This window comes from Emys orbicularis, chromosome 4 (genome assembly GCF_028017835.1).
Source record: "Emys orbicularis isolate rEmyOrb1 chromosome 4, rEmyOrb1.hap1, whole genome shotgun sequence".
NCBI lineage: Eukaryota > Metazoa > Chordata > Testudines > Emydidae > Emys > Emys orbicularis.
Window position 1 is genome coordinate 47,709,943 of NC_088686.1, and position 19,511 is coordinate 47,729,453.

Here is a 19,511-nt window from a genome sequence, read left to right on the forward strand (position 1 = left end):
AAAAAAAAAAAAAAAAAAAAAAAAGTGGCATGTTTAGTCTTGAGAAAAGAAGATTGAAGGGGGGACTTGATAAGTCTTCACAGATGTTGAGGGCTATTGTAAAGGGGACAGTGATCAGTTGTTCTGTGTCTGCCGAAGGTAGGACAAGAAGTAATGGGTTTAATCTGAAGCAAGGGAGGTTTATGTTAGATACACCTCTACCCCGATATAATGCGACCGGATATAGCACGGTAAAGCAGTTCTCCGGGGGGGCGGGGCTGCGCACTCCGGTGGATTAAAGGAAGTTCGATATAATGCAGTTTCACCTATAATGCAGTAAGATTTTTTTGGCTCCCAAGGACCGCGTTATATCGAGGTAGAGGTGTATTAGGAAACACTTTCCAACTATAAGGGTAATTAAGCTCAGGAATAGGCTTCCAAGGGAGGTTGTATGGAATCCATCATTGGAGGTTTTTAAGAACAGGTTGGACAGACACCTCTCAGGAATGGTCTAGGTTTACTTGGTCCTGCTTCAGTGCAGCAGGATCGACTAGGTGCCCTCTCAAGGTCCCTTCCAGCACTACATTTCTATGATTCTACAAGCAGGATCTGAAGTGATAACTCCATTCATATTGAGTTCTCTTTGACAACAATAAGGAAACTTACAACAAGGTGTCAGAGATTAGCTAAACTATGGATTGGATGAAATGCCAAGCATTGTTGGGAGAACATTAAAGCCTCTGGTATAGTAAGTCCAGAGATGACAACAGTAGCATTGGTTCAGCACGAATAACCTGCCCTTCTTTGATGTGATGTACATTATTCTTGGGCCGGGCCAGGCCACTGATCAAGCCTCCTCAGTTTATCAGAGCCACCGTGACAAATGAGTAAAGTGAATATGCTTTGAGTCCCCAACAATGTGTCTTACCACATGAAGTACAGCTGGCAGAGGAGACAAACCAGAGCAATCAAGAGAGGCAGACGTTCATGCAAGGTATTGTGCTCTCTCTACATTTACTGAACCTTATTTCTGGTGTGTGCTTGAAAATAGAAGGGGGTTTACTGAGTCAGCATTGCAAGATGCTGATGTTTATAAGGACAATGATAGCTGCCAGTAAAAAAGTATGCTTACCATTTCCCAGAGATGAACAAAGCTGCAAATAGAGCCTATAATATTTCTGGTGCTGCTTCGTTCTCTGCCCAAAACCCCCCACGTTAATGTGGCATAGCCAAACTCCCATTCCTGCTGCCTTTGCAACCAAACTGCTTTTTTTCTATAAGCTTCTAGTTATCAGTATAGCTGATTTCATAAGGAGAGAAATAGCAATCATACCCATTTAACTGTCTCTTATTTAAATTTATTAACGCCAAACAGAACACCAGATTGATTTAAGGCATTATGTTTTATTGGGAACCAAAGTCCCAAGCAGTAATAAAGTAATTGGTACATGAAGCCCAGAATTCCTCATTGGCAGGCAGGAGAAGGACAAATATTTAGTACAGATATTCACCTCTGTTCTTTGTCCTTATAATAAAGACAACATTCAAGGGCACAAACATATAAAAAACATTAGGAATTTTGGAAAAGTATGTATATGATTATTCTTCAGTTCCTACTATTGCTTCTAAAAGCACTAATCAAGAATAGACATTTCTGAAACTAATGGTGCACATTCTAAAGAATACATAGTATTTTACCAGTGACTTCCTGAGACAGACCTTAACAAGTCCAGCATACAGCAGCATTCCAGTCCTGCAACAGGAATAAATGCCTGCTGCCAAATATAACTAATCTCTGCTCTGCTTCTTCAACAGACCAGGAAGGCACAGTTGCCATGCTGAGTCTAGAAGGTGCTGAGAGCCCCCTTCCGTTGCAGCTGTTTGCATTTCAGTGGAACAGAAAAGGAAAATTACCAGACCTCCTTCTAAAAACTTGAAGAGGAAAAAGCTGGCAAAGGACTAAATATTGAGCTACAGATACCCAAAGCAGACGAGAGTAAAACTGCAGATATATAACCAATGACTTCATGAGTGTATAGGCCAAGAGATGCAAATCAGAAAGCCAGGCTCAACTTCTGAGGCAAATATTTGAGGCCTCTACTCCCACCATGAAAAAGGAAGAGTGAGAACTTACTCTGGAGTATTAATGTAGTGTCACCTTCCACCAACCTCACTCTGGAATCTTTCATTCTAATAGTGGTTCCTTTAACCTCCACGTTGTCCTTGTCCTACCTGTTATCCTACTCTACTCTTTCTTACTAACACTGTCCCCAGTGACCTGTTTCAATGCCTGTTGAAATCAATGGAAAAACTCCCGTTGACTTAAATGAGCACTTGATCAGGCCCTAAACCTAATGTCTTCCTCAGTGCAATAACTCAGACATTATCCAAATGTACAGTCAATCTTAACAAACTATATTATTTTCAGATCCCAAGTCAGGGTGTGATTGTTTATTAAAAGCTGTATTTTACAATATACCATATGTACCATGGTTTCCTAAAGAATGAGAAATAAAAACGTTGATACCTGAAATATTTTCTCTTCGAGTTTGAATCAAATAAATTAGTCAAAAATTATAGTTGCTGTAATAATAAATACATAAAAGGTACTCCCATACTTAATCAGTTTGAGCATTATCCATATCCAAGAGGTAGGTATTCAAAGTCAGATATTGCACAGCTCAGTTTGTAGCCTACGGCTGTTGAAACTTGATTATTTTCTCTTCTCTCCCATTTGCTGCTGTATTGGCAGAGAACACTTTGCATTAAGTTAGCTTTCCTGACATGGTCTCCTGTCTATCCGGAATTGGAGGCTGCTGAGATGTATTAACTTTGTCTTCAAATTATTCTGTCTGTCTGTTGGAAAACCTCCCCATTTTGTCATATAGTGTTGTATAAACCACAGCATCCCAAAATGGCATTGGGACATACTCTGATAATATCATAACATTTCAAAAGGCGTCTCATCGTCCTTCAGCCTCATGAGGCATATTCTACTCTTTTGGAGGCAGTATTTAAAGCAGTGTCTTGCTCTTGGGGTAATCCAGATATAATTTCATTAACCAGGAAGCAAAGAATAGGCAGGATCCCAAGAATCCCTGTGGTTGCACTCTATTAACATTTGGTGTGCATGGTAAAAATAGTATCCCAGCTGGTACAAGCCGGAGTTCCTGAAACGCCACACATAATGCACTTTGGCAGGCCAGCTAAAGTAAATATCCAGGACATCACATTTGTGATCAACAAAGGCTTACAACACAGTAGATTTAGTACCCTTTCTGGTTGATTTGCTTGGTGCTTTGTCTAGTAGATGGAGAATGGGCAGTTGAGTTCCATCAGTAGATCCATTGCAGCTGGAAAGCCTTATTTACAAATGCTTCTTACCTTAGAGGAATGCTTATTAGTAATAAGAGGCCTCTCTAGGATTGTATATATTTCATTGCTTACCCTGAATGCAATAGCCTTTCCAAGAAATTTGCACATGTATGTGTTCCAGTGGGCTTTAATCTTTATTTGTGGTCAGTCTCCACAATGCATATAGCTATTCTCCTGCTCACTGAGAGAGAGTCTAGCTGTCATGTTAGGCTAAGTTGCATACAGAAAGAATGAAAGGTGTGTCTTTATCTGAATATCCCAAATACCCTACTCTTAGCAAGCAGTGCTATACGCGGTGGGATAAAAACTTCAAGTCCCAAAATATAGAAATTCCACCATCATTATCAGGCACACAGTGTGTGTGTATATAGATACGCTATCATGGTTTTATCAAATATTGCTGTGTGGTTGCAGTGTTACAGAGGACAGCAGTGGGTTTATGCTGTTGGATGTTCTCCAGTTTTAACACAGCCTTGAGTAATTCTCCATATAATATATCTGAAGAAATTTGTACAAATGTTTTATAGAAAATGTGAAAAATTCTCTTCTGCTAAACTGAAACTTAAACTAATTTTATTCTTGAATTTGTCACTCATTAAAGCAGGCTAAACAAGAGATGTACCTATGAAAATTTACATCACTATTCTTTTCTACTGTTATCTGTTGAGTTGTTTTAATCAGAGCTAAAACTGGCTAGCTTCTCAGGCTAATAATTTTAATTGCCACTTCTTTTGTTTATAGGTTTTTATAATAAACTCTTCAAATATATTTCTTCTTGAGCCTTCAAATGAAATTAAAACTCTTTTGGATGAGCACACTGATATGTGTAAACGCATTCTTAATATCTACCGTCACATGGTGGTGCAAGTAACAATGGACAAGAAGACTTGGTAAAAAGCTTATGCTTTTATCTTTAAGATTTTTAATGAACTGGACCAAATATTTAAAACTTTTTAATACCCAGGAAGTCGAATGGGATGGTTTCTACTAAGTGAGTCAATTTCTCTCAACGAGTCACTGTTTTAAGAGTGATGCATATCTAGGTTTACTTTAAAGTATCATTTTGCTGGAGTTGGTGGTATAAAGTACACATGGACCATCTCCTGCCTTCCCCCTGCAAAAAAAAAAAACAAACAAACAAAAAAAACCCTTTAAATAAACCTAGATAACTATTACAACAGGCACATGTGGACACCTCCATCCTAGCTGGAAGGGGACTGCTTAGTGGAAGGGATAGAAATAGATACCCTCAGCACTAGAAGACAGCATCAGTGATGGTGAGAAGAGCTGTGAGGCACAGATAAGCAGCTGCAATCGTTCTTGCTCCAGAGCTACTGAAAAAGTCCTAGACAGGCACCTTTTCTGAGTAGCCAATGCTGAATGTTCATTTGGGATGTGGGGAGGAAGGAGAAGCAGATAATCTGTATGGCCACTGAGGGCTTCTATTCCAAGGCCAGGGCCAGTCTTATCAGCTTTTGGGAAGGTGGGGGCGGTGAATATAGCCATCCCGTTTCCTGGCCTCAACCCTACTAAAAGCTGGATTCAGTACTACTCACTTCCCCATTGGGGGAAATAGTGCTTGAGAGCCAAGAGCTGGGGAAGCCAAGCTCTACCACTTTTGGAGGAAGGATGTTGGGGTTGAATGCCCATTCTACCACTTCCTGTTTGTGGGTATTCTCCCTCCCCCCCCCCTTCATCTCCCATGGTGGTAAGGTGTTCGTATTACCTGTGACCACTTCAGTTTGTTTTTGTGGGGGAAAGGAGCATAGACTTGTTTTTGTTCTCCTTTGTCCCGCTCTCTGTGATCTGGGGGTACTTGTCCACTTACCTAGGAAAGCAATAGGAAGATTCTTTTCAGAGATCTGTGTTGGAGTAGGGCTAGCATGAAGGTAGTGGTTGTATACAAGTTCAGTAATTTAATATTTAAAGGTTTATAATGGTCCTTGTCTGCAACTTATTCTGGTTTCAGGATTTTTTTTTTATGCAAAAGTCCATCCGCACTTTAACCAGCTTATTTTTTTCTAACAAACCAGGTACATGGGGCAAAACCCAGCTCCAAAGCTGAGCCATTTCTGTAGTCAGTCTCTCTCTCTCTTTTCTCTTCCCCCCACCCCTCCGCCCCTGCCTTGTTCTAATGGAATAGTAGAATGCCACCATGGTCTGCTGCAGCAGAGAGCAACAGCAAATCTTAAAATTTCCAACTTCTTTCATTGTAATTTAAATTTCATTGTCCCTTATTGATGTCTCCTGAGTTCTTCATAAGTAGGGCTACCATCACTATGTATCCATATATGGAAAAACAAAAGTAGTCAGATTTGGTTCTCAGCTATCCAGTGGAGACTTGGGAGTAAAATGGGAATCACTAGCAAATTCCAATAGATAATTTTAAATGTAACGCCTTCACAGGCTTCATATAACTTTAAACAAACTTTCAACCAACATTATTCAATTGTGGCTGTGAAGACACTTCTTCCCTGCCATCCTCTTTAGATCTGGTAGAGTATGTTTAGAAAAGTCATCTTCTGTTATGACACCAGTCCCCGGCCAAATACTCTCACTTGGTGCTTTTTTTTTTTTTTTTTTTTAGGGTAGGTTAGGATCAGAAATAGTGATCTAACTAAAAATAACTTTGCTGCCATTTGGGACTCCTGAGAGCCATGCTTCCTTGAGAGAGCAGGTAGACAGCCTTATATGACACATGAAAGGGAATCCGGCAGGGGTTCCTTGTTGTGGCAATGGAGAGAGACCGGCAATAAGGGGCAGGAGTGATAGACTTTTTAAAAATAGACCGATGTTGAGCTGTTTCTGACCCTTACACTTTGTGTGTTTTAAAAAATGTTTGTGTAAGGGGAGAAACATTGACAATGATAATTCATTAAGTGTCACGGCCCAAATATATACTGAAAAAGTAACTCAATTTAATATTGCTTTGCAGGGAGCAGATGTTACTTGTGCTGCTCAGGGTCACAGAATCTGTGCTGAAGATGCCATCCCAGGCTTTTCTGCAGTATCAAGGAAGAAAGAACTCCACTTTAGCAGGAAGACTTGCAGGACCTCTTTTTCAGGCAAGCAAATATAAATTTAATGAGAGTTTAACTTTGCCTATGAGGCTGGTTGGTTGCAACAAAAGCAGTTGACGTGTTTGTCATCTGCAGTGGTATTGTAGCCATGTCGTTCCCAGAGTATTAGAGACAAGGTGGATGATGCAATATCTTTTATTGGACCAACTTCAGTTGGTGAGAGAGACAAGCTTTTGAGCTTACATGGCTTCAGGACAGAAGAAGAGCTGTGTGTAAGTTCAAAAGTTTGTCTCTCTCACCAACAGAAGTTGGTCCAATTAAAAAATATTACATCACCCACCTTCTCTCTTTTGTCATCTGTGAGACTAGAATTTTTAATAAGCATATTGCCTAAATACTGGGACCACTGCATGTTAAAGGGCTAGTTGCATCTAATAATAGCATTACTATATATAACATGCTGACAACTATTTCTCTAAGTTGCGGGTAATTATTTTTTGTTAAGGTCCATCTCCCCTCCCCATACCCCCATTTGCCTGCCAGCTCCATGCCCACCCTGCCCAGAGAGTAAGGTGACCTTATTTCCCTTATCTGAAAACGGGATGCACGAGGCTGGCCTGAGGCATCTGGCATTGCTACTCTTCCCCCTCACCCCTCCAAACATTCCTCCATACCTACCAATTGAGCCAAGTAACAGAAATGGGCCAGGGGGGAGAGGAATGGGTGTGGGCTGGGATCTGGGCCGCAAAGCAAGGTGTGAATGTGTGAGAGTACTTTTGAGCTTGGATTGAGGAGATGAAGCTGTTGGAATCTATGATCAGCTAGAGGTACGATGCCCTTCTGGGGGCTGGGACAGTAGAGGGGCAGGAAGGCTCTGGGTAGTGGGGGGGGGGGGGGCAATGAGACTCCAGATAGCAGCCCTGGGGAGATGGTAGGAGGCCAGGATGTGGCAAAAGCAGGTGATTGGAGACGGATGGGGGAGGGAAAGAGGCCGGTTAGGGCTCCAGGGACTGGCCCCGAAGGACAGTGGGGAGGGCCAGGTTGGGGGCTCGGGGATGGGGACATGAGGCTGGGATTGGGACATGGGACTCTGCTGTTCAGCCAGCCTAGACCCTTAAACCAAATGCCTCAGACCTCCTGAGCCTCCCACTAACTTACATATGCTTTCCCAGAGTTCCACTGATGCTGTGGGCACTCGGGTTAAACTAGAAGCCCATGTTGGGGACAACATGGCAAGAAAACAAGGAATACAGGCTCTATAAAGGAGTTTCTGAACTGCAATCATGTTACTGTTAAAGCACTTGAGAGTTACAGATCTTTGGAAAAATACCCTCTAGTCTGATCTCATCCCTTCTGTGCATTCAAGGATTGCCAGCATTTCCAGCAGGGCAAAGTCCCTCATGGCTTCTTTCCTGCATATCCTGTTTTCATCTGGCAATGGTCAGGCCCCACTTGCTTCAGAGCAACACCCTTCTTAAGTAGTCTCTCTCCTTTTGCAATGTGCTTAGCTGGAAAACTGCAGCCCCACCCTTTTCCCCTTGTAGTGGTTGCCCTACCTGTGCAGAAAACGCATTGTTCCGTGGGGATGGGCCAGCAGTAGAGTCATTCAAAGTAGATAGCCCCAAGTTGCTCTTTTGATGGCTTCTCTGGGGTCTGGAGAATCTCCAGATGCTTTTAAAAAAAGAGAAGAAACAAAATGCATGGGATGTAATCCAAACTAAACTATGTTAAGATCTGAAGAAATCTTTTATAAATCGAACCAATTTGTTCCCACAGTTAAATGACCTAACACACCACACAACTGTGAGTGAAAACAAAAAGGCTTAATCATCACATGGAAATTCATGTAAGATTTGCGTGAGGTAGAGAGGGTGTGTGTGTGTTGTGTGCGCGTGTTGTGGACACTATATGGAAATTTCTATTTTTGTTTCAGACAGTAAAGTCTGATGCTTGAATACTCTTCTGTTGCCTTATGTTAACAAGCCAACTATTGTCACTTAAATTACTTATTCTTTTAGACTCTTATAGTAGCCTGGATCAAAGCAAATCTAAACGTGTACATCTCTCGAGAGCTTTGGGATGATTTGCTGTCTGTAATGTCATCACTGACATATTGGGAAGAGCTGGCCACTGAGTGGTCACTGACTATGGAGACGCTAACAAAAGTATTAGCTAGAAACCTATACAGCCTGGACCTCAGTGACTTACCACTGGATAAATTGAGTGAGCAGAAACAGAAAAAGCACAAGGGCAAAGGTAAGACATCCTGCATTATATAATTTAATTATATAAATTGAGTCTTGGAAGGGGCGGGGGGAAGAGGGAGGCGGGCCCTAATATATGTCTAATTAGCTGTGTCTGTCTACTGAAATGGGACAACTTCTGTTTTTTTGTAGACTATATTTTGTAAATTAAAAACCACTACATCCTAGCATAGGACCCAATCCTGCAAACAGCTTAAATATTTGCTGGATTAAGCCCATAATTACATATTGTGGAGCGGTATTCCTTTCTCTTTGTGTCAGTTTAATTTAGTTAACTGTAAGCATCAATCATAACCATTAATTTCTGATTAGTAATAAGAGGGAATTATGTCCATTTTCTAGTAATATTTGATAGATTTCTAGTAAACCTTAACTAGATTGTAAGCCCACTGCTAACATTATTCACTTTCTAAATCTTTTAAAGTAAACATGTTATTGGAATATTGATTAAAGTTGTAGTCTGGGCTAGTACTTTGCCACTGACTACGAGAGTTCAGGTTTTGGGCCCACCTTGTTTTGTTTCATTTGAGGTGTAAGCCTTGAAGAAGGCCAGTTTTGTCAAAATTACTTTGACTGTAATGATTATTTAAAGAAAAAGGAGCCTCTTAATAATGCATTTGAATGTTGCAAGTTTTTAAATCAGATTAGAGTTCAGTGGTGTAGATATTCAATAGAATGTAGAAAATGGGCTATTTTACAGTCCTGAATAATATGAATGGAGGCAGAGTGGCTTAATAGCTAGACTCAGGAAACCAGGATTCTATTCCCAGGTCTGCAATTGGCCTGCTGTGTGAGTTTGGGCAAGTCACTTCATTTCTTTGTGCCTCAGTTTCCCCATTTGTAAAACAGGGAATAACGATACTGACTTTCTTTTGGAAAGCACTTTCACATCTATTGATGAAAAGCACTATGTAAAAATTAGGTATTCTGTTATGTGGAAATCTGTTATACAGATGCAATAATTGTAATTTTTCTACAGCCCACTTTTTATCTCTTAGAATCAGACCGGTTGAGGTGATAGTCCATTCAAAGCCAAGAGAAAGACACTTGCTATAACAGTTCTGCGTGTCATGAATGAGAGATGATGTATTCTGATGTTTGTTTCTCTCTTGGGAGGGGCAGATAGGAATGTTTCTGTATACTCTTATAATTAAATACATTTCATCCTCTACTTAAATGCCTTATCTTAGGTAGGGGAATCTGTGAAGCCCCAAGAAATCCCTGGTTTTCACTGTATTACTTGTATTCATCCAATCCTCACAATACCATCTTCCTCCTAAATTGGCCTAGAGGTGTCACTCTAAAGCACACTTTCTCTTCTCCCTGTCTTTCATAGCCTTCCCATCCCTGCTACCCACAGTGAAACTGAGATTGAGTCGTAAATTTGCATCTTTTCATGTCATCAGTGTTTGAAAGAGTCTGTTCTCAGATAAGAATGTATGCAGTTAACTGAACATTTGCTGGAACATGTCTTTTGAATCATGGAACAGTACTACACATGCAAGAAAGCAAAAATATCATATATCTTTTTCTGTATTCAGCCACAGAACCCAAAAAAGGAATAAATGATGAAAAGAGATGTTTATCTAGAAGTGAACAGTCTTCATAGAGCTCCACTAAGTCATTCATTATTAAATGTGATTTTGGAGGTGATTAGTCAATTAATTTTTTTTTTTTGGCAAGCTTCCTTATACTTCCTATTTGGTAAGGGTACATACACCCACCTCTGCAAATAGCAATGAGGATATTGCTCTGATTATGGCACATTCTGCAAATAAGATGTATTTTCAATTACTTTACTCCTCATCAAGCATCACTTTGAATGTTGTCGATAAATTCCAAAATATTTAACCTCTTTTCATTGAGGAAAACCAAACCACAATTTTCAGGCATGGAGAACATAATGCTTTAAGTAATGGTGGAAGGGGAAGACCAAGGACAGGGTAGGCTCATTACTACTAATGGGGGGGAGGGTTAGCAATCAATTTGCAAGCACCTATAAGAAGATAATAAGGTGATAAATAACCGTCAGCATGGATTTGTCAAGAAGAAATCGTGTCGAACCAACCTAATAGCTTTCTTTGACAGGGAAACAAGCCTTGTGGATAGAGGGGAAGCAGTTGATGTGATATGATCTTGACTTTAGGAATGCTTTTGATACTGTCTGGCATGATCTTCTCATAAACAAAGTAGGGAAATACAACCTAGTTGGAGCTACTATAAGGTGGGTGCATAACTGGTTGGAAAACCATGCCCAGAGAGTAGTTATCAGTGATTCACAGTCAAGCTGGAATATCAAGTGGAGTCCCACAGGGATCAGTTCTGGGTCCGGTTCTGTTCAATATCTTCATCAAGGATTTAGATGATGGTCTAGAACAGAGTTTCTCAAACTGGGGGTCTACAAGGGTACTCCAGGGGGTCCGCCGGCCCCATTGATCAACTTCTCCCCCTCCCTCCCAGTGCTTCCTGCATGCCGGGAAACAGCTATTCAGTGGCATGCAGGAGGCACTGAGAGGGAGGGGGAGGAGTGGGGTCGGAGTGTGCTTGGGGCAGGGGGTGGAAAGAGGCGTTAAAGAGGGGCAGAGGTGGAGTGAGGGCAGAAAGTGGTGGGGTGTGGGTGGGGCTCTGGGGAAAGGGGTGGAGTGGGGGCAGGGCTTGGGGCTGAGCAAGGGGGTACTTAGTGGTCCAAAACATTTTAAATCAAAATGGGGGTCCTTGGGTTGCTAAAATTTGAGAACTGCTGGTCTAGGAAAAAATATGACCTTTGAGAGAAGGTTGGAGAAGAGAAGACTGAGAGAGGATAGAACAGTTTTTAAGTACATCAAAGGTTGTTACAAGGAGGAGGGAGGAAAATTGTTCTCCTTAACCTCTAAGGATAGGAAAAGAAGCAATGGGACATTGCAGCAAGGGCAGTTTAAGTTGAACATTAGGAAAAACTTCCTGTCAGGGTAATTAAGCACTGGAATAAATTGCCTAGGGAGGTTGTGAAATTGCCATCTCTGGAAATGTTTAAGAGCTGGTTAGGCAAACACCTGTCAGGGATGGTCTAGATAATACTGCAGGGGACTGGACTAGAGGACCTCTTGAGTCCCTTCCAGTCCTAAGATTCTATATCTGGCGCATACTGCTACATAATGGATCAGTATTCTGTGAGGACATACTTCATTTGTTGGTTATCCTTTGTTCATTTGTTTCTTGGAATACAAGTAACTTATTCAAATAGCTCCAGCAGCTGCAGTAGCCATACTGATGTCTGTTTAACTTATTTGGGGATTTACAAAATTTTCATTCAGAATTTACTACTTTCTCTTTGAGATTGTTGCATTAGGATTTCACATAGAGATCAATTTAATATTGAGATCACAAAAGCCTTTTCCTATGAGCTAGTCCTATTTTTTCTCTTTCATGTTGGTGTTAAGATGTTTTAGCATCTTAGTTACTTATGGTGCCTGAATCTTTACGGTGTATAATTATTTTCCAACAAAAATCAATTAGTTAATACATGATTTTTAAATATCTTGCTTTGTATGTCTCACTTCTAATAGAGACAACAAAAGATGAAATACAGTGCACTCCCATTTATCCAAATGGCCTGGGGGACATTCGAATGTTTTGGATAACTGGTTGTTCATATAGATGAAAGTGCTATTAGCTGCAGTAGGGCTATATGGAGAGAGACTGTGGATTTGGTAACTAGGATTCTTGGATAAAGGGAATTTGTATAGCTGGAATTATACTTTATATTAAATGCTTTGGAAATAAAGGGGGAAAAACTATCCACAGTTGTTCATTTTATTTTGTATGGCCTTGCTAAGCTCACTTTTCTTGGGTTTGTGTATTGGAAAGGTCAGAAAGGAATTACAACAGTAATTGCACTAGAAGCTTTGACCTAGTATGGACATATTTCAATTGATGTTGTTTGGATGGGGTTCATAAATGTGGTTTTAAAAAGTTTTGTTCAGCTTCTGAAGTCACATGCTTGGCATTACGAGACTCTACATTTGAAGCTAAGTGGAAATTATTTGAAAAGGTGACCACTGCAAAGGTCTAGTCTATGAACATTTCAGGTGACTAAGTGAATAGATTAAAAATTTATAATTTTTGCAGGAGTTGGGCATGAGTTCCAAAAATCATCAGTTGATAAGTCCTTTTCTAGAGGTTGGAGCCGTGATCAGCCTGGACAGGCACCAATGAGACAGCGCAGTGCTACAACGACTGGATCTCCAGGGACAGAAAAGGCAAGAAGCATAGTACGGCAGAAAACAGTTGGTATGTATCTGTACAAACTGAGATCTGTGACGTGAGGGAAGAGGGAAAGAATTCATAACTGAACATTTTTGTATCTACGTAGTGAACTTTCCCACACAAGTTTCATGTGTGGTAATTAGTAATGTATGTAAATATATATTATGCAATCTTATGTGGTGTTTTTGGGGGGTAAGTGAATAGCATTTTGTTACTTGTATATAGATTTTTAACAAATACAGGTCATGCAAATGATGTATTAATGCGTAATGTTTTATCCAATTGCTTAGGCACAGTTTAGCTGTACTTAAAACAACAACAAAACTGCTTTATGTGTTAGAAAGAGGTGATGACAAGAATAGGCCATCTCAAGAATGATATGCATAGGTGATTAGTATGAGGCTCTCTAAGTAATGCTGTATGGATACATTTTGCACAAAATATGCAATGGATTTCCAAAGTAGAGCAATGAACCGTGTAAAGTATGTGAATCAGCTGGAAGTACTTTGAAGTGTTTTGTCTTCTTGGATATATCCCTAAAACCTCTGGTAACTATAAATAGGCACAAACATGTTCAGAGCTAACTTCCTGCAGTGATCAATGCCACTACTATATTCCTTGAAATTAAAAGGTACGGTGACTAGAGTGAAATCCCTGCAAGCTGCATGGACACTTTTCAAAGACACCATAATAGAGGCCCAACTTAAATGTATACCCCGAATTAAAAAACACAGTAAAAGAACTAAAAAAGAGCTACCGTGGCTTAACAACCATGTAAAAGAAGCAGTGAGAGATAAAAAGGCATCTTTTAAAAAGTGGAAGTCCAGTCCTAGTGAGGTAAATATAAAGGAGCATAAACACTGCCAAATTAAGTGTAAAAATGTAATAAGAAAAGCCAAAAAGGAGTTTGAAGAACAGCTAGCCAAAAACTCAAAAGGTAATAACAAAATGTTTAAGTACATCAGAAGCAGGAAACCTGCTAAACAACCAGTGGGGCCCCTGGACGATCGAGATACAAAAGGAGCACTTAAAGACGATGAAGTCATTGCAAAGAAACTGAGGGCACGTCTTCACTACCCGCCGGATCGGTGGGTAGCGATCTATCTGTCGGGGATCGATTTATCGCGTCTAGTGTAGACGCAATAAAATGGATCCCCGATCGCTCTGCCGTCGACTCTGGAACTCAACCGCAGTGAGAGGCGGAAGCAGAGTCGACGGGAGAGCGGCAGCGGTCGACTCGCCACCATCCTCACAGCCAGGTAAGTCGACCTAAAATATGCAACTTCCGCTACGCTATTCACGTAGCGGAAGTTGCGTATTTTAGGTCGGCACCACCCCCGCCCCCCCCGTAGTGTAGACCTAGCCTAAATGAATTCTTTGCTTCAGTCTTCACGGCTGAGGATGTTAGGGAGATTCCCAAACCTGAGCCGGCTTTTGTAGGTGACAAATCTGAGGAATTATCACAGATTGAGGTGTCACTAGAGGAGGTTTTGGCATTAATTGATAAACTTAACAGTAACAAGTCACCGGGACCAGATGGCATTCATCCAAGAGTTCTGAAAGAACTCAAATGTGAAATTGCGGAACTAACAACTATGGTTTGTAACCTGTCCTTTAAATCAGCTTCTGTACTCAATGCCTGGAAGATAGCTAATGTAACGCCAATATTTAAAAAGGGCTGTAGAGGTGATCCCGGCAATTACAGACCAGTAAGTCTAACGTCCGTACCGGGCAAATTAGTTGAAACAATAGTAACGAATAAAATCGTCAGACACATAGAAGAACATAAATTGTTGGGGAAAATCAACATGGTTTCTGTAAAGGGAAATCGTGTCTTACTAATCTATTAGAGTTCTTTGAAGGGGTCAACAAACATGTGGACAAGGGGGATCCAGTGGACATATTGTGCTTAGTTTTCCAGAAAGCCTTTGACAAGGTCCTTCACCAAAGGCTCTTACGTAAAATAAGTTGTCATGGGATAAGAGGGAAGATCCTTTCATGGATTGAGAACTGGTTAAAAGACAGGGAACAAAGGGTAGGAATAAATGGTAAATTTTCAAAATGGAGAGGGGTAACTAGTGGTGTTCCCCAAGGGTCAGTCCTAGGACCTATCCTATTCAACTTATTCATAAATGATCTGGAGAAAGGGGTAAACAGTGAGGTGGCAAAGTTTGCAGATGATACTAAACTGCTCAAGATAGTTAAGACCAAAGCAGACTGTGAAGAACTTCAAAAAGATCTCACAAAACTAAGTGATTGGGCAACAAAATGGCAAATGAAATTTAATGTGGATAAATGTAAAGTAATGCACATTGGGAAAAATAACCCCAACTATACATACAACATGATGGGGGCTAATTTAGCTACAACTAATCAGGAAAGAGATCTTGGAGTTATTGTGGATAGTTCTCTGAAGACATCCACACAGTGTGCAGCAGCAGTCGAAAAAGCAAACAGGATGTTGGGAATCATTCAAAAAGGGATAGAGAATAAGACGGAGAATATCTTATAAATCCATGGTACGCCCACATCTTGAATATTGTGTACAGATGTGGTCTCCTCATCTCAAAAAAGATCTACTGGCATTAGAAAAAGTTCAGAAAAGGGCAACTAAAATGATTAGGGGTTTGGAACGGGTCCCATATGAGGAGAGATTAAAGAGACTAAGACTTTTCAGCTTGGAAAAGAGGAGACTAAGGAGAGATATGATAAAGGTATGTAAAATCATGAGTGGTGTGGAGAAAGTGAATAAGGAAAAGTTATTTACTTGTTCCCATAATATAACTAGGGGCCACCAAATGAAATTAATGGGCAGCAAGTTTAAAACAAATAAAAGGAAGTTCTTCTTCACACAGTGCACAGTCAACCTGTGGAACTCCTTGCCTGAGGAGGTTGTGAAGGCTAGGACTATAACAGGGTTTAAAAGAGAACTGGATAAATTCATGGAGGTTAAGTCCATTAATGGCTATTAGCCAGGATGGTAAGGAATGGTGTCCCTAGCCTCTGTCTGTCAGAGGGTGGTGATGGATGGTAGGAGAGAGATCACTTGATCGTTACCTGTTAGGTTCACTCCCTCTGGGGCACCTGGCATTGGCCACTGTCGGTAGACAGGATACTGGTCTGGATGGACCTTTGGTCTGACCCGGTACGGCCATTCTTATGTTCTTATGTTCCTGAAGACATTTTTTTTTTCCTGTTTTAAAAATGAGTCATGCTAGATAGTGTTTTAGGTGGATTACTTAATGGAGACTTCATTCATGCTTGTATGACTGACTTAGAAAATGCAAATGTGACTTGGACTAAAAACTTACTTATTATGAGTTATCTCCTGAGATGATCTCAGTTGTTCTCTATTGCTTGAAGGAAAATTGCAGTTGTTTACATTCAAAAGAGAAATTGTTTTTTTAGAAATGTCTGTTGCTGTTTTAATATCTCCATAATGGTAAATGATGTTAGCCTTATTCAGTGAGAGAAGTAATTTTACTGATACTGCCTAACAGCTGGTATGTTTTGAGACAGTTTGAGATGCAGCTAATGCATGTCATCAATTGAATATATAATTGAGGTAGACTTTTAGAAATGCAAGTATTTCTCCTCTTTCCCCCAGAAATTCTGGAGGGTAATTAAAATTTTTAAATCAGTGTTTAAATTAACTGTTAGTTTTCTTAAGAATATCTTAAAACACTATTAGTTTCTACTATTTATTACTAGTGGGGTCTGTTCTGGGTCCAGTTCTATTCAATGTTTTCATTAATGAAGACTTCGATAATGGAGTGAAGAGTATGCTTATAAAATTTGTGGATGATACCAAGCTGGAATGGTCTGCTAGCACTTTGGAGGACAGGATTAGAATTCAAAATGACTTTGACAAATTAGAGAGTTGGTTTGAAATCAACAAGATGAAATTCAGTAAAGGCAAGTGCAAAGTACTACACTTGTGCATTTAATATTTTTCTTCCTAACTACAAAATGGGGAATGAATGGCTAGACAGTAGTACTCCTGAAAAGGATCCAGGAGTTATAGTGGATTGCAAATTGCATATAAATCAACAATGTGATGCAGTTGCAAAAAAAGGCTAAAATTCTGGGGTGTATTAACAGGAGTGTTATATTTAAGATGCAGGAGATAATTGGCCTTTTTGCTCGGCACTGGGGAGTCTTCAGCTGGAATATTGTGTCCAGTTTTGGGTGCCACATTTTAAGAAAGATGTGGGTAAATTGGAGAGAAAAAACGTTTAGAAAATGTGACCTATGAGGAAAGTTTAAAAAAATTGGAGTAGTTTAATCTTGAGAAAAGAAAACTGAGGGGGACCTGATACAAAAAGGATTGTGATCAGTCTTTCTCAGGTCCAGTGAAGGTAGGATAAGAAGTAATATTCTTAATTTGCAGCAAAGGAGATTTAGGTTAGATATTAGGAAAAACTTTCTAACTAAAAGTGTAGTTGAGCACTGGAGTAGGAATCCCTGTTAGAGGTTTTTAAGAGCATCTTACACAAACACCTGCCAGGGATGGTCAACATATACTTGCTCCTACCTTAGCACAGGGACTGGACTAGATGACCTGTCAACATTTCTGATTCTGTGATTATTTGTTTAATTATTTGTTTAGCACCTAAAGCCTCCATCAGGGCTGGGGATCCATTGTGCAAATGTGTAGGAAGACACAATCTCTGCCCCAAAAAGCTTAAAAACCACTTCAAATGTCTGCCTTTCTCATGCATTCAAACACCAATCTGCGTTTCCTGTCTCATGCTGATAAGTTGACCGCTTGTAGTTTGACTAAGTATTCTCCATTATGGTTCAGATACTTAAAATGTAATTATTGGGTCTCTCTCGTTCATTTGTGATTACCCTTGTATGAGAGTTTTCTGTTAACCTTCAGTGCCTTAACAAGATGATACCAAATTAAAGATCCTGTTACATTTTTGCTGTCTCTAATTATTAATTTCAAAAGATAGATATTGTATGGCAGTGGTCCCCAACCTTTTACGTCTGGCCGGTGCCAGACTACGAGCCACGGAGGACCGTGGCGGCGGACGAGCATCTGCCGAAATGCCGCCAGCAAGCGGCAACGTCAATAGGTGTCGCCGCCGACAAGCAGCGTCATCCAGAGGTGTCGCCACCGAAATGCCGCTGAAAATCGGCGGCATTTCGGCGGCGACGCCTCTGGATGCTGCTGCTTGTCAGCCAGCCAGTACGCAGGCGCACTTAGATGCCATGGCGCCCACAGGCACCGCATTGGGGACTCCTGTTGTATGGTTTCATTCCTAAATCACTGAAATTTATCCAGGTCAAGCTATATATTGACCTGATCAGTAACAAACTAATCTGATTTTAGTCTCATTGTAACATAACATCTGTTTGTTTTTTCTCCCCCAAACAATCCTATCGCATGAAAGAATCTTAACAGGACTCTTTTTTTATTAATATAACCATTTAAAAAAAATCATAAATCTCTTCATGCTTACAGGGGAATATATTTTCTGTGCACAAGTGTCCCAGCACTAATATTACAGTTATAAGGTGCAAACCCCAAAAATAGGTGCCAGAGCCAGCCCCCCAAATCCCTATAGGTTTTAAAAAAATTATGAAGTGATTAACAGTCCATTTGTGATATACAGTAACATACTCCAATATCCTTTTGGCTACTAATTTTTTCATATATATTTACAATTTACTTTGTTTGGAATAAGTAATCTGATAATTTTAAAAATTGAACTCTGATTTTAGCTACATTTTTCTGCAAACGTCTTTATCAAACTGTTACTGTACTACTTGACATACAATAAATTAAGTAAAATGTGTAATGAGTTTCCTTCTTCAGTTTTTTTAAATACAGAGAGTTAATGATTTTTAGTAGCCAGAGTTAACTTCTGCAGCTGGTGGTGATGCCTAGCATTAGCAACTAATTTGTTTGAGAACATCAAGGTTCCCCCTCCCACCCTAAATATGTAAGGCTGGCTCTGGTGAGTTAATTGAACCCTGCCATATTTTAATCCTGTGTTTTATTTTCTTCTCCCTCATAAACATAATTCTCATCAGGAGAGGAGAGAGAGACCAAGATCTTAACCCTATGCTAATATCTTAAAGCACTAGGAAGGCATTGCTTTGGTTTCTTATTTGAAATAAATGGAACATAAATTGATTGTGACCATGGTTGTAATTGTAAGACCTTGGTGCCCAGGGGTAGAATATATCTTCTCCTACATTGTAGTTGGTTATCAGATCCTCTTAAATTCTATATGGACTGTGCAAACAGACTTGAATTTAGGTCTGGAATGGAGTCAGTCCTCAGATGTTGTCTTTGATATACAGTATATTTCCTTTGATCGTTGGTAATATACTCCTTATATGTTTGAGTAGAGGAAGTATATGTTGAATATTTTTACGGTAAGAAAAAGATGGGGGTATTTTTCTATCTGTATGTTTTGTAGATGTCTGTGTCACCTCTGTTTTGAGCCATCCTCATGCCAGTACCCATTAGTTGCGCGCGCACACATTTTTGTGTATGTGTTTGACTCGAGTAAAATTCACAGCTTCTCTGATATGCAGTGTGTACATTTATTAGCCTGATCTTATGTAAAGTATTTTTTCAAAAAGGGCCTTTTAACTTTGTATGCATATGGGT

The 19,511-nt window shown here is 40.1% G+C and overlaps 1 protein-coding gene across 6 annotated transcripts in view; it reads left to right on the plus strand.

Moving 5' to 3' along the window:
- Positions 1–19,511, plus strand: part of RALGAPA1 (Ral GTPase activating protein catalytic subunit alpha 1) — a 246,013-nt gene that overhangs the window by 55,786 nt on the left and 170,716 nt on the right. For all 6 annotated transcript variants that reach the window (XM_065403818.1, XM_065403817.1, XM_065403820.1 and 3 more), the window contains exons 13-16: positions 4,096–4,244; positions 6,290–6,419; positions 8,393–8,630; positions 12,746–12,907. In XM_065403818.1, the coding sequence (XP_065259890.1) occupies positions 4,096–4,244; positions 6,290–6,419; positions 8,393–8,630; positions 12,746–12,907 (679 nt within the window). The remainder of the gene's footprint in view (positions 1–4,095; positions 4,245–6,289; positions 6,420–8,392; positions 8,631–12,745; positions 12,908–19,511) is intronic.